Genomic DNA, 15,497 nt, shown 5'->3' with positions numbered 1-15,497 from the left:
TTTTCACCAAAAACTAGAAAGAGTCTGATCCTCTATGAAACTCTTGGGAATAGTACAGATAAATGAAAGAATCCTGAATTTTTGGCAGGTAACAAATAACATCGGCTGAGGGCTTATCTGTGGGTTAGCAAATTTACTAGTATAAATGTTTATTTTGCTGCCAGAATTCTTGAGCCAAACAAGTATCTCACAGAATACCTTTTATAATAGTGAAAGTAAAGAAACTAGATTCATCAAAACGATTGGTTTGTTTTGGGAGGTTTTTTTGTCCAAAAGCTAACACTCAAGCATTAATTGGATTGCATCGTATTTATGAAAAATGCTTGACATCATTTATTTAAATGTATTTTTAAAAAATGGTCCTGTACATTAGATATGCTTCTACAGATGTGCATATATTTTTTTTTGGAAAAGAATACTAATGAAATGATATCAAAAGACTGCTGTTTCTTTTCCACTCAGACAAGCTTCGAGGTGAGATCAACAAGGTGGTGAATAAATACATCGATCAAGGCATTGCAGAGTTAGTCCCCGGCGTACTTTTTGTGGACGAGGTTCATATGCTGGATATTGAGTGCTTCACATATTTGCATCGAGCATTGGAATCGTCTATTGCTCCGATAGTCATCTTTGCCTCCAATCGGGGAAACTGCATAATCAGGTATGGTGCTTAAAGCTTAGTCCTTCACTGTAGGGGAGACAATATTCATGTTGCAATGATCAAGATTTAGTGGATTTCTTGAAAAATCGGGAGGGTTTTCTTCCTCCTCTCTTGACACACACACACACACCAGCTATCCAAGTTTACTTTGATTATTTCCTTGCTCTTTTCCCCTACAAATTTTCAATATACTGTTTAGTAATTTTCAATACTGACGCTATCTGACTATTCTCCTGCTTCTGTAGCCACCTGCTTCCGTGTTTCAGCTTTTCACTTGCTTGTTTCTCATAGCCTGAAATAGATAACATTTTTATCTTGACAGCTTTTGTCTTTGCTTCTCAAATTATTTTACTTTGAAATAAGTTTTGGGGTTGCACTATGCAACGTACATGTTATGAAATATCAGTGCATATTTAACTATAGCATGTCTTGGCATTGCACTTTTAAATGTATAACAACAGTTAATGCTAATTTTAGCATTATGGTGTTTTTTTTCAGGTTTTAGCTGTATGTTATACTGCTGAGAGCTAAATACCAGACATGGGTTTTAGCCATCATTTTTGATATTGCATAAATTTATCTAAAACCTTTGAGGGTTCATCTGTGTATTTAAATTTTGCCTCCTTTTCAAATCAAACATTTATTGTCAATGCACAAGTGTACAATGAAATTGAAAATGTTTTTTCTGCATATTCATTGTATATGATACAAATCAAGAAAAATTATTTTGTGTCTTTGGGGTGTCATAATTTAATTTTCAAAAACACAGTTATGCTTCCTTGATTACTAAGCTCATTAGTCATTTGGCTTACTCCAGTCTTCTGTTAGCACTTGATTTTAGGATGGAAATGCTTTATATCCCTATTGCTTCAAGAGCTTGTAAATTCTGATCTATTCCATGATTCATATAGGCCCATATTAGTGATACCCCAAAGCTTGTAAATGTCTTCAAGAGGATAACCGTGGTTTGCGTGAATATTTTCACAAGTCATCATGTTTTCTGCAGTTATAGCAATAATAATGAATATGAAGCAAAGACATTAAAGAATGTGCTTCTTTTTACTGTGTTTCTCTCTTGAACATTTAATTAATTTTATTTAATTTCTGCTCATGACAGAAGAAAAACAATGTTCAAAAAGCAACATATAAGTAGTATAATAAAATTACATTAAGAAGGAAAGGTCGAGAATGCAGGGAAAAAAATAAAATCCTTCGGTGCCTTTCCTGTAAACATATCTGCCCTTTCCTTTTCTTTGACATTATTCTATATATCTCTTTTTTTAAAAAAAATTATAAATGCTGTTATAACAGTGTTACCTCCGATTTATTACCGTAGGAATAAGGCAGCAGCAGTTACCCTAACAATAGTTAAAGCAAAATCTTAATAATAGTACAATTTTTGGCCTGTCTTTATTTTTCTGAAAACTATGTGATGTTGCACACTAAGACAAACAATAAATCTTATCATGACATGGAAAAGAAACATGGCATATCAAAAATGATAATCGTATTATTCTTTTTTCTCTCTTTACTAGGCATATAGCCTTGTTTCTTCTCTGTAAATGCTGTGAATTAGGTATTCCACCTACTTTTTCAGAATATATTTTGCCCTCATATAGTGGAGACTATTACTGTCTGAAATTTCTCATGTATCAGCCAATTATGAATATATATCTCATTTTATAAAAAGAGTATGCGCTCTTAATTCCATTTTTAGAAATAAATTCCTTTTCATTTTAAGGAAGGGAAGATACATGAAAGCACTTGAGCACTAGTCACTTTCTCATTCCTTATCCCATCCTGTCATATCAACCCCAAATAGAATCAAGGTTTTTAAGTAATAATCTGAAATGAAAGATGTTTCATATGAAACTGGGGTGCCCTCTAATGGAGAAATGAAATTTTTCCCCCTTAGGCTATGTAAATAAATGTCTGACAAGAAGGAGGTAAATAGTTAAATTACATGCTGATGTTATATAGAAGCCTAAAGTTTCCTTTATACTTTTTTAGAGGGACAGAAGATATTATCTCTCCACATGGGATACCTCTGGATCTTCTGGACCGGGTAATGATAATTAGAACCATGTTATATACACCACAAGAAATGAAACAGGTAATTCTTTCATATATAACATCTGGGTAATGGGCAATGAATGACCTTATGGAACTTCACTTAGATAATTAAAGTGTAAAATGAAGCATCCCATTCTTATCAAAATGTGACGATATTTCGAAAGTTATTTTTCAAAGGTTTTTCTATTTGTTAGTATGCCATACTGTCAGTCACACGCATGAACAAGTCACTGTCTTGACTGAAAATTATATTTCAATATATATTTGAACTTCATATTTGCTTTTTTTTTTAATGAAACCATTTCAGTCACCACAGCAACTTTAGGTGATGTACAATGCTAAACTAATACAATTTAAAACAACAGAAAAGGGGAGGAAATACACAAAACATTAAGGGCCCATGTCAGGGAAACTTTGCTACAATTACAGAATCTATGAACATCGGTCAGTCAAAATCAAGTCAACATCAGAAGAGGGATCACTCACTTTATTCCAAGGTTTACTGAAATAGCCAGGTCTTCAGGTGTTTAATAAAGGACATTATGGTGGGAAGTATGTTGTCCTCGGGGGAATACTGTCCCAGGTAGGGTGGAGGCAGAGAGATGGCCCATCTCCAAAGTCCCATGAGATGACATTACCTTAGCAATGGGACTTGGAGTGTTCTGATGCTGCCAGATCTTACCAGTTGGGCAGTAGTAGACAGTCTGCCTTGGAGATATCCAGGTTTTGAGCTGTAAAGGTTTATACTTAGCCCCTTGAGTTACACCCAGATAACTAATTGATAACCAATACAGTTCATGAGGTAGAGGAGTCACATAAGCACAGTGAAGTATGCTGATATATTATCCCATTGTGCACCTACTGTAGCTTCCAAGTTGTCTTCAAGGACAATCTCATGCAGAGTGCCTTGCAGTTGTTAAACCAAGAAACAGTGTAGGTAGCGATTAGCAAAAGGGTCTTCTGATCCAGATGAATTTGCAAAGGCCTCCAGTTTGTTTTTTTATTTTTAATTACATTAATAATGGGCAACTTACATTAACAAAGCAGTTGCTAATAGTTATCTTCAACTATATGTTCTTAGGCACACAAACATGGAATATGAGTGTTTAAGACTTCATCTTTCTTAAGATTGCAAAAGCACTTATATGCTAAAATGTTTAGTGTCTTGAAGAGTGTGAATGTGAAAATTCCTAGAGTTCATTTTCTGCCCTTAGTTTCTTACAGTACTCATATATCCATCATTCAATTGATTTAAAGAGAACAGGACAACACTTTCCAAGAGAAATCTGGCCTTCACAGTTTTTCAACATGCAAAATAATATTTCTGAAATCCCCAGATCCATCTGAGTGCGTGCAACATTGATTATAATTCTCGAATGTTATTATGAAATATCTGGTCAGACTCCCCTCATTAGTGTCTCTGTACTATGGATTGACACATAAAGAAGCTACTGCAGTTTATCATGTCAATTCTTTGTATTATTGAAGAGATAGTGTCAGTGGTGGAAAGCATTGTCACCAGATAATAGTCTCTCTTGCTGGATAAGTGCCAAGGAGGAACAGAAGCATTTATTGAACGTAAATATACCAGTACAATCTCATTTCCTTTAGTATGAGGAGGCTTTTGTGTTTTGCTTTTTTTTAAAAAAAAATTAGCACCATTGATATTTGGGCTGGTTTTCTATATATGACAGAATAATGTAGATTACACTAGAAGTTATCACAGGGTACAGATGGTGTCAAAGAGGCCTTAATCTGTATATAAAGATAATTCAGAAGTTGTGTCATTGTCAAGAAAATCAATTCAACTGTTCCTATATTGCATTCCACAATGTAACTTGCTTTTTCAAAGGCATGAAGGATGATAAAGATACTGTTGCATAACTTCAAGCAGCTTTGATTTGAGTAGAATTTGTCAGCCTTTTCTGTGAACATTTATAAATTATATATAACATTAAATCGCCACTGAATCTTCCCCTGTGGGTTGTTAAATGATTAAAAGTCTATTTTATGAATTTGTTGACTTTTGAAAGAATTTGGAAGATGAGCTTCTGTATTGTTTGATTAAATTAATCAATCACAAGGAGGTGAGATGGAGAAATTGACCTCATGAAAGCACTAAATTCTTACTTTGAATTAAATATAATGTTCTATGCAATCATATCAAAACATCTTCCTAAACATTTTTAAATGGAAACTTGGATGGACTCTCTATTTAGTACAAAGGACAGAAAAGTAGATTGTTTCAGTTGGAAGCAAAATTTCCATAACTAATTTGTCAGATATTTTGCTGGGTTCTGGGCGTCATAATTCAGAAACCTTCAAAAGAATTAGAAGAGCATATTGCAAAGGACATTAAACATGTTTAGAGAACTAGAAATGAAGACATAGGAGGAGATACTGAAATTGCTGGATGTGTTTACTCTTGTGGAAAAAAAAAACAGATTGGATTAGATTATTGCCTTTTTAAAGGGCAAAGTAATAATTACTCTACAATCTAAATTCTTATTTTATTTTTTGGTGTTGCCCGAATAGAGATTATACAGTAAATTGAATATTTATTCATATACTGCTCCCCATGTACTTTTATTGTGTTTTGAAACAGTTTATAATTTAAAAACTGTAAAAATGTAATAGATTAACAGTAAATTAAAACTCTTGGAAGAACTATGCAAATTGAAGGTGGAAAGGATGAAAGCAAAACGTTCATATTGAGAAGTCCTGTCTGAGGAAGTAGATCTTCGAGACAGATTTAAGCAATACAGATGTGGCCCCTTTTTAATTTTGAGAGAGGACAAACTTTTAGAGGGCAGATAAAAAGGTGTACTTCTTTTTCCTGATTTGCTACTCTCTCCAAGACTTCTCAGTGATGTTGATGATCATCCCCAGATTTGTAACGGCAGAACTGGTACCAAGTTGTTTAGAACTGTATGTCAAAAGTCGAAATTTGAGCATGTTTGATGGCTAATTTAACAGATTTAACAGATAATCAGAGTTGGAAGGGACCTTGTAGGTCATCTAGTCCAACCCCCCGCCCCAGTGGAAGATACCATTTCTGACAAATGGCAGTCCAATCTCTTCTTGAAAGTCTCAAGTGATGGCGCTCCCACAATTTCCGAGGGCAAGCTGTTCCATTGGTTGATTGTTCTCACTGTCAGAAAGTTTCTCCTTATTTCCAGGTTAAATCTCTCCTTGTTCAGTTTCCATCCATTATTCCTTGTCTGGCGTACAGGCGCTTCAGACAATAGCTTGGCCCCTTTCTCTCTGTGGCAGCCCCTCAAATATTGGAAGACCGCTATCATGTCTCCCCTGGTCCTTCTCTTCACTAGACTAGCCATGCCCAGTTCCTGTCACCGTTCCTCATATGTTCTCGTCTTCTGTCCCCTAATCATCCTGTTTGCTCTTCTCTGTACTTTTTCTAGAGTCTCAATATCTTTTTTATAATGTGAACAAAACTGGATGCAATACTCTAGATGTGGTCTTACTAAGGCTTTATAGAGTGGTATTAGTACTTCCCTTGATCTTGACTGTATCCCTCTGTTAATACAATTTAGGATTGCATTAGCTTTTTTGGCTGCTGCTGCACACTGCTGGCTCATATTTAGCTGATTGTGCACTAAGACTCCAAGATCCCTCTCACAGTTACTGCTATTGAGCCTGGTTTCACCCAGTCTATATGTGTACTTTTGATTTTTCTTGCCTAAGTGTAGGACTTTATTTTTCTCTACGTTGAATTTCATTTTGTTAGATATGGGCCAGTGTTCTAGTCTGTCAAGATCCATCTGGTTCTTGAGCCTATCTTCTTGGGTGTTAGCTATTCCTGCCAGCTTAGTATCATCTGCAAATTTGGTAAGTTCCCCTTCTATTCCCTCATGTAAGTCGTTAAAGAAGATACTGAAGAGTCCTGGGCCTAAGACGGAACCTTGTGGCACCCCACTGCTTACTTCCCTCCATGTAGACTTAGACCCATTAAAGACTACTCGTTGAGTACGGTTTGCCAGCCAGTTGCAAGTCCATCGAGTGGTGGTGCTATCTATTCCACTTTTTTCTAGCTTACTAAGAAGTAGGTTGTGGTCTACTTTGTCAAATGCCTTGCTGAAATCTAAATATATTATGTCCACAGTATTTTGCTGGTCTACTAATTTAGTCACTGTATTGAAGAATGAAATAAGATTGGTTTGGCATGATCTGTTTTTAACAAACCCATGCTGACTTCTAGTTATTACTTTACTTGTTTCTAGATGTTGGCAGATCTGTTTTTTATTAATTGGCAGCCAGTTCACTGGCTTTGACAGAAAAGTTACATGGTTAGGTGCCTCACTGTTGATCTCAGCAGCTAATGTGTTATTTACTATATAAAAATTATTTTCTGGATTTATTTGTCATTTTTTCAAAGACAATTTTTTTTCTGTATGTGCCAAAATTGTAGTCTTGCCTTTAAATCTTCAAACAACTTTAGACAGGTGAACAAGTCAAGCTACATTTTGCTCTTTTGTATTCCATTCTGATCCCTTTCCCAAAATGTGGTGGTTTGCTGCTAAAGGGTTTTGGCATCTTTTTCTAATATTTGAGGTTGAAAGAACTAAAATATTGTGCAAATCTTTAAAATGTATGTGAAGGCCCAACTGTTTTATGAGGCATGACTCCATTCTCTCTGCCATGAAATAAAAGCCCAAAAAATTTGCAGCTTTTAGCCAATGAAGAGTTACCCTCTGGCTTTAAGAATTAGAATCTGAAGAAGAAAGAGTTGTTTCAGTTCAAATAAATTCAAGAATTGTGAAACGATACATCACATGCCCTTTTTGAAACTTCTGTAAACTTGCCTTAAGATGTTTTGGACTCTGGATCAAAAAAAACCAAAACTGAAAACCAACTTGATCACTTTGGTTGGAAGTGCAAAGTCCATCTGCTTTGGGTTGTTTTTTTTTAAGAACTGAGTTCAGTTTTGAATGAGATATTAACTGCACAAAGAAAGCAAAAGTCTAGATATAGGAAGATGATTTCTTAATCTTTATGTCAGTGATGAACACTCTAAAAATAAACAAGATACCTTATATTCCAGATATCTTTTACATCAGTCACGAATTGCATGCTCATCTCCCTCTTCTGCTCTTCCATGTTCTGATTCTCTTGGTGTTGCATTTTTATGGCTTTAATTTAAACAAGTGCTCCTTGTTTACAAAGCTGCCAAAGTGAAAAATACCTGTATTATATGAGACTCACAGTTCCAGAGTTATCTCAACACTATAACACAACATCATTATCCAGTCTGCCCCCTTATCACTCAGCTGGTAATACGGGCTGCAGGGAGCCTGATGCCACTTTTTTGTTAGAGCTCTCTGTACTCAGACTTAGTGGGGATATCTTCTTTTTCAACTTTATAAAGATCCTCAAACCAGTCCAAGCGGAAGACTGTTCATGATAGATTAGATTTATCTGAATGGTTTTGTGGGAGTAGGTGAAGCTAACAGATAAAATTTCTTACATCTTTAACCATCTTATTTATCAGGATGCTAAAAACTTTGATATGCATTTGAGCATTGAAAGAGCAATTGTGACTTTCCAAAGAAATTAGGCTGCTCAGTACTGCAAGTGGGAATTGGTGCGCTGTAGTTCTTTTGGTCAGTCTGTACATTTTCTTTCATGTTTTAGAAATAACAGAGAATTATCACTGAATTTCCCCTAGTATTTTTCCAATTATAAATTTAAAGGAACTAAGACTGTATATTTCAAATTGGATATAAAGTCAGAATTAAAATAAACTGCCCCTAAAACATAAATGAAAGATTTTATAAGCCCATGATGCTGTAATATGGCATATACTCAAATGTAAGATATTTTTCTCCAAAGGCCATTTGTAGTATAAATGCATTTTTACCCTGTTTTTTCCCCTCGTTAGATCATAAAACTTCGAGCCCAAACGGAGAGCATAAATATTAGTGAGGAAGCATTGAATCATCTTGGGGAAATTGGCACCAAAACCACATTAAGGTAAGCATGAAAAATATAAATATATAATGATATTCAGTTTGGAAGTGAGATAAAGTTGGACAGGAAGAGACAGCTAGTATTCATCTGTCATAGGACATCTGATGAAATATCTCATCCACAATAATGACCAAGTTTAGAGCTTCTCCCTCTCTGACATTTCATATTTAATCCTTCTCTTCTTCTTTAATCCAGCAATTCTTAGGCAAACAGCTACTTACCACTGAAAAGTAGTAGAAATAATAATTGCAGAAACTAATATCCTATAAAAATAGATCATATAGTTAAAGGGAACCCTGCTTTTTTTTCCACACTGCATTTTACAATTCTTTCATTAAGTAATCAGAATCAACTGCTAAGTCTGTTGTAGCTTCTAATGATTGCTGAAGATTTTAACTTCCAAATGATACAAAAATGTATAGTTTGAAATGTTTGCAGCCTTGAATAAGTGTTAATGTGAAATCAAAATATTTCTTGATTTATAAAGATCATAGCACAGAGTTTAACTGATCCAGCTAGATTAAACCATTTTTTGTTATACTATCGTTCTAAAGCTTTCTTTTAGTAACACAGCCACTGCACATAACATAAAGTCTGCATTAGGGCTAGAATGTTTGGAACGTAAATTATTGGTTACAATAAAATGTCATAATTTTGAACATGGATTCTGTAGTTCTGCAGTTATTTCTCTGCAGTAAAGGAAAGAGATTTTAAATTGTTTTTCACAGATTATCACATCACTGTCTACTGCAAATTGTTTTTGTAATTCTTAATTCCATAATTAATGCCTTGCCTAAGTCTCTGATATTTTCAACCACAAAATATATTGGTAACATCTGGAGACCAAGCTGCTGTGTTTATAATAAATATTTTTTATGTCTCTTGAAAAATTTTCTGATTTGTTTGTCATTATAATTTGCATGTTTATTTGATCATTGCTCTTATTATTTGGCTGTAGGTATGCAGCGCAGTTACTCACCCCAGCCAATCTGCTAGCCAAAATAAATGGGAAAGATAGCATAGAAAAAGAGCATGTTGAAGAAATAAATGAACTCTTCTATGATGCCAAATCCTCAGCAAAAATCCTGGCTGATCAACAGGAAAAATACATGAAGTAAAGACATTTGTTCAGCTTTCTAGCATTCAGAACTGATTTATACATTTTCCAAGTTCTTCAAAGAAAGAGACAGAAGAAATTATCTTTAAGAACTGAAAACTTCAAATATCAAATTACTTGTTTACAGTAGGATCAGATTTTTGTTCCTAATTATTATCTTGGCTTGTGATAACATGATACGTTTGTGCTATATGAAATGGATGCATCTGGCAAATTCTTCTGACTATGTTTTAGATTTGATTGCTCATGTATTCATATCTAAACAGAATATATTACTTTTTAAATATTGTGTTAAAATTGTGGAGATGTTTAATTAAAAAAAAACTAATTTTGGTTTGTGACTCAAATGTTGATCTTCTCAAGAAGAACTTTTACCCAGTAAGAGTTACCTGTTTTGACATTCTCTGTCACTAAAATTGAGATGGATGGTAAGGGATTTTTTTTTTGCCAAGCAGATACAGTTGGGGAAGGAGGCAGCATTTCTAATTCAAAACAGGAATTAGTCTTGCTTGTAACTACATCAAGAATGCTCTCACTGTTGATATTCCTTTTGAAATTTGGATGGCAAATGCTGCAGCTAAGAGATCTAAAGCTGGATGATTTATGATCTCTTGCAAATCTATACACTTCCAACAACTTTGGGAGATTTGATGCCACTCTCAAGTTCAAATGGGGCTTTTTTTTAATAGTCTCTAGTGAAAGGGCATTTGATTGAAAATAATCTTTCCCACCCACAGCTGCTTCTATTTAACATTATTATGCAACATTATTAAACCCAATTACAGTATATTTTTTACAAAACCTGGGAACTGATGGGAACATAATTTTTCTATAAATGTTTATTGTTACATTTGGGAAATTACCTAGAAAAATAAAGTACAACACATAAAACTCATAGGTATAACAACTTACTACAATCTCTGAATTTTTAATTTCTCCATAGTAAATGCCAATATATTTCCCTTCTGACAGGTAACACGGTTTTTTATTTCTAAAATATTTCTCTGTTTCGGAAGTGTACTAAATTGAGTTGTCTTTTCCCTACTGTATCTTTACTATCTCTGGCAAATGGCAGTAGAAATGTGTGCCTTTTGGTTTAGTGATTAATACTCTTCCATGAATGGGTTATTTAAAAAAATAATTACACACTGTGGTATTTTTTTTCGAGCTTAGGACAAAATACATGGTGTTTTGTTCCAACAAGCACATAATGTGAAAGGGCTGCTTTGGCCTAAATCAGGGGTGTCCAACCTTTCACCTTCCCTGGGCCACATTAGAAGATGAAAATTTGGTTTGGGCCGCACATAAAATAAAATTAATTAATTAATTAATTATGAAAAATTATTTATTTTTTATCACGGCCAAATTTTCCAGCCAAATTTTGCGGGGGGAAGGGGGGGAGAAAGCTCGCCCGCCTCGCGCCTACCTCTCCCCTGCAAATGGCCCGGCTGGATGCGGCAGGACTGAAAGGCGAGGACCGGGAGGCTCGGTGCAGCAGCAGCGGCGGCGGCAGAAGCGGCGGCGGCGGCAACAGCAGAAGGTGGCGGAGCAGGACTCTTGGGCTGCGGCTGCCTCAGCACGAGGAGCGCTCTGACGGCGCCCGCCTTTTCTGTTGCTGCTTGGCGTGGCGCTCGCCTAGCCCCGCCTCGCGCCTGCCTCTCCTCCTCCTCGCTGGCTCTTGCACGAAGGTTGGGGTGGGCACTGGGCCGCATTACGAGGTGACCTGGGCCGCATGCGGCCCGTGGGCCGCGGTTGGACAAGCCTGGCCTAAATGTTTTGCGCAAACCTATGTATATCTCTATAAACCTAAACTTAAATTGGTGAAATCGAATTAATATTTTAGAAGCACTAAAATGCATAGTTTATTGCAATACTAAAGTACTTTCAACTGCTGAAACTATAAAAATCATGTTCCGTATATGATTTTTGTTATACAGCCAATATTTCCAGTTAGGTTATGCCAGTTATTTAAATACATTAAGACCATCAAGGTCTTAATGTATTATTTTAAAGTAATCATTTATCATGTAGCTCTAATATTTCTTATAATTAAGATTACTAGCCTTTTTTTATATCACAATTAAATTTAAGAGACAGCAGGTCAAATTGGTTATGAATAATAGTTGGAATAGATCTTTGTTTAAAAAGAAATAGATCCACCCTATGATTAAGTGTAATTCTTTGGAAATATTGGCGCAAATAACTAATTTCTGGATCTTTTGTAAACTTGGGACATGCCTTTATTTACTACATTTTCAATAGTGTGCCCGAACCTGAGAACATAATGCAGATCACATCATTACTTGCTGTTTGGATGCTTTAACCTTAGTTCTGTTTGCAAAACTGTCTATTTTCTATTGAACACCTGCTTATACCAATAGCTTTATGTATTATGTAAAAAGGAATCGATGTATATTCCCTCTTCCACACTGTGATGTGCAAATATAAATTTTAGATTGAAGGCTCAAGCTGAATCTGAAGAAAAGAAACAGTCTTGATCATTTTGGTTTGGGAATTAGATAGGAAAATGCTTGTTTGCCAGCTGGTAGCTTTTGACTTCCCAATAGTATTCAATTCCATTTGCCAAGATATCCCTAGGACTTGAAGACATTATTTACAATAGGTTTAGTCTTACTCCCTAGATCAGGGGTGTCAAGGTCTGGGGCTGGCTACAGCCGGGTGGGTACTTAGATCTGGCCTGTGGGGCCGCCTTGGAAACAGCAAAGGACAGCCTGTGGGGCCTCTGCCAGCAAAAACGGAGCCCTCCTGAGCTACATTTTTGCTGGCAGAGGATTGCAGAAGGGCGTTGCAATCAAAAATGGAGCTTGGGAGCCTCTTTTTTGCTGGCAGAGTGCTCGGGCCACCACAGGGCCCTGACACGGAGTGATGTCAAGCTGGCCCCAGCCCCCCCCCCCCCAAGGTCAAACACAACCCTTATGCGGCCCTCAATAAAATCAAGTTTGATACCTCTGCCCTAGATGATGGTGTTAGAGGTATGTAGTTGACAGGACGTTTTTCTTGACAATTAGCATCTGCACAAAGTCGTCAAGAGGTCATCTGGATTATTCGTTTTCTCAGCTTAGAACCTACACATTGATACAGTATGGAGAATTGAACTGGCAGCTTTCATGTCTAAAATAAGAATCACTAGTTAAAGTAATGTGTAGCTGGAGTGCTGTTGTGCTATTTTCCCAAAAGATCCAAATTAGCCATAGTGTCTTTCCTCTTCTAAATGTGACCTAAGTCCATATTATTAAGAAACAGCAATTTTTGGGAGAATAATGGTTCCTTCTTCCACAGATAGTTAATAGCTGTAAAATGTCCAGAAGAGATAAACATTAGTGATAATAAACCATTAAAAATTGTCAAATGCTAAATGATATCTAAAGGTTTATCTGGTCTACAGACAGTCCTCACTTAATGACTGTTCAAAATGATGATAGGCCCCTATTAGGTGCTTTACAACCTGTAAAGTACTTCTGGCTGGGCTTTATTGTGCCACATGCACTGCGATCACATGATTGCATTTTACCACTTGGCAGCTGGCTTGAACCAGTTGTAGCATCCTGCAGTCACAGGATTGCAATTTGCAACTCTTTTGCCAGTTTCCAATTCAGAAGAATGGATTCATACTACCACAGCATTCACATAACTATCAAAGATTTGCTTAACAATCATGGTGATTGGCTTAATAACTTCCATTTTCAAAAGGTGTTAAAATTGGGTTATATGGATAAAATCCTTTCCCAATTGTGGCTGCAAGTTGAGGACTCCCATGTATTGATGCCCATCATAATTACTGATATCACATTGCCGTGAAAGTGGCTATCGCATAACTGATATTCAGAGCCATGGTGGCACAGTGGTTAGAATGCAGTATTGCAGGCTAATGCTGATTGCCGGCACTTCGATTCTCACCAGGCTCAAGGTTGACTCAGCCTTCCATCCTTCCGAGGTTGGTGAAATGAGGAACCAGATTGTTGAGGGCAATAGGCTGACTCTAAACCGCTTAGAGAGGGCTGTAAAGCACTATGAAGTGGTATATAAGTCTAACTGCTATTGCTATTCAACTGATGTTGAAAAAATAATCACACTTCAGTCAAGCTATAATTTTCATTTAAAATGAAAAATAAGGATTTGTTTTATATTTTTAGCAGAAAGTGAATAATAAAAAAGAAACCTATTGCAATAGGTTAAGGTTTATTATTAAATGTTAAAACAGCCGCATTATTTTAAATGCAGCTCTGCCCATTTTCAAGAATGGCCGCCCTTATTGCATTAATCTTCAGAGCGAAGTTTTTACGACCGATTGCCTGCAGACTATGAGAAGTTTCTCCATCCATTAACCACAGGGAAACGGGCCCTGCTGGGTAGGAAAATATTTGTTACATCTTATCAGGGTGACACATAATCTAACAACAATTACAGCAGGCCCATATTTTGTACTATTTCACTTTTGGTGTGAAAAATAGTAATATTAAACCTAGAGTGGGAGGAAGATATAGTAGCCAGATGAATATTATAAGCTCGGCAATTGGTGGTGTTTCATTTAGATCGTGAGCATCGGTATTATTGGGAACTGTCTCCAAACAAGTAAGGAGATGTGAGGCCAATGTATGTGCCCACATGCAAATTACAGTGTTTGCCTCAGGAAAAAGACATGAAGGATTATCACATATATATATACTCATGGCAAATCTGCATTCTTCATGTGCTTTTAATGTTAAAGCTCATCTCAGCCCTTTAAGCTAACCTCATTTTTCTTGGGCATTGAGTATAAAAATGTACAAGTATAATAAGATTAGGGACGTACAAGGATCTCTATCTACCCCAAAATAAAAGTTTAAAATAGAAGATACCTTAAAGGTATTTGCATAGCTTTACTTGCATACAATGGAAACTCCAATAATTCTAATTTCACTTATATTTCCCCTTATTTTTACAAGCTGTGCAATGAGGTTTTTATATACTCCCACCTTTCCTGCTGTAACTATCTATATGCCCTAAAAAGCTATCATAAAGATTTGCTGATCTCCTTAGAAAGCCATAGGACAAAGCATAGAATGGTATCGTTAGATAGCAATTGGTAAAACTCAGGGTCCATTTGGGGTATCTCTTGTAACTGTACCTTACTTATAAACTTGTTCGTGTATGTTTAATTTTTTTTAGAATTATATCTTTAGATAAAAATTAATTCATTTTATGCACTAAAATTATTTTATTTTTATAATGTTATATCCAGTGACTTCATCTGAGCTATAAACCTTTTTATTTACAGCCTTAAACAAGATCCATAATATAAAAGAATGAGCACAAGCAGTACCCATCTAGATGGCCTCATTTTGACTTATTATATGTTGTTAGAAATCCTCAAAAGCACAAAGAAGAAAGAGCGGCGGGAAGCCCAATTTTAATATTTTTTTGTGTTGCTACTTCAGACAGAAATGAATGAGAAGTCACACAAATATTTCTGTTAATTCTGTTAATTCCAGACAAAACAAAACAAAATAAGAATGTATTTTCAAAACCCTAGTGGAGTTTCTTCTTTGAAAAAAAGATGTATTCAAAATGCTAAAAAGCAGAAAACAACACTTTTATATTGATTTCCAGTGGTGAGAGGGTGGAGTAGAAAAAATACTGTATGTGTGAAATTGGAAC

The 15,497-nt window shown here is 35.8% G+C and overlaps 1 protein-coding gene across 1 annotated transcript in view; it reads left to right on the top strand.

Moving 5' to 3' along the window:
• RUVBL1 (RuvB like AAA ATPase 1) overlaps window positions 1-10,734 on the top strand; it is a 28,254-nt gene extending 17,520 nt beyond the window's left edge. The window contains exons 8-11 of the mRNA XM_026678039.2: window positions 463-661; window positions 2,672-2,774; window positions 8,634-8,725; window positions 9,681-10,734. Of these exons, the coding sequence (XP_026533824.1) occupies window positions 463-661; window positions 2,672-2,774; window positions 8,634-8,725; window positions 9,681-9,840 (554 nt within the window). The 3' untranslated portion in view covers window positions 9,841-10,734. The remainder of the gene's footprint in view (window positions 1-462; window positions 662-2,671; window positions 2,775-8,633; window positions 8,726-9,680) is intronic.
• Window positions 10,735-15,497: the final 4,763 nt, after the last annotated feature.

This window comes from Notechis scutatus, chromosome 2, assembly GCF_049901735.1.
Source record: "Notechis scutatus isolate UNSWTSFEM ecotype Mainland chromosome 2, rNotScu1.2, whole genome shotgun sequence".
NCBI classification, from domain to species: domain Eukaryota; kingdom Metazoa; phylum Chordata; class Lepidosauria; order Squamata; family Elapidae; genus Notechis; species Notechis scutatus.
Note: the sequence above shows the minus strand (reverse complement) of the source record. Positions and strands in the feature narration are given on the sequence as shown.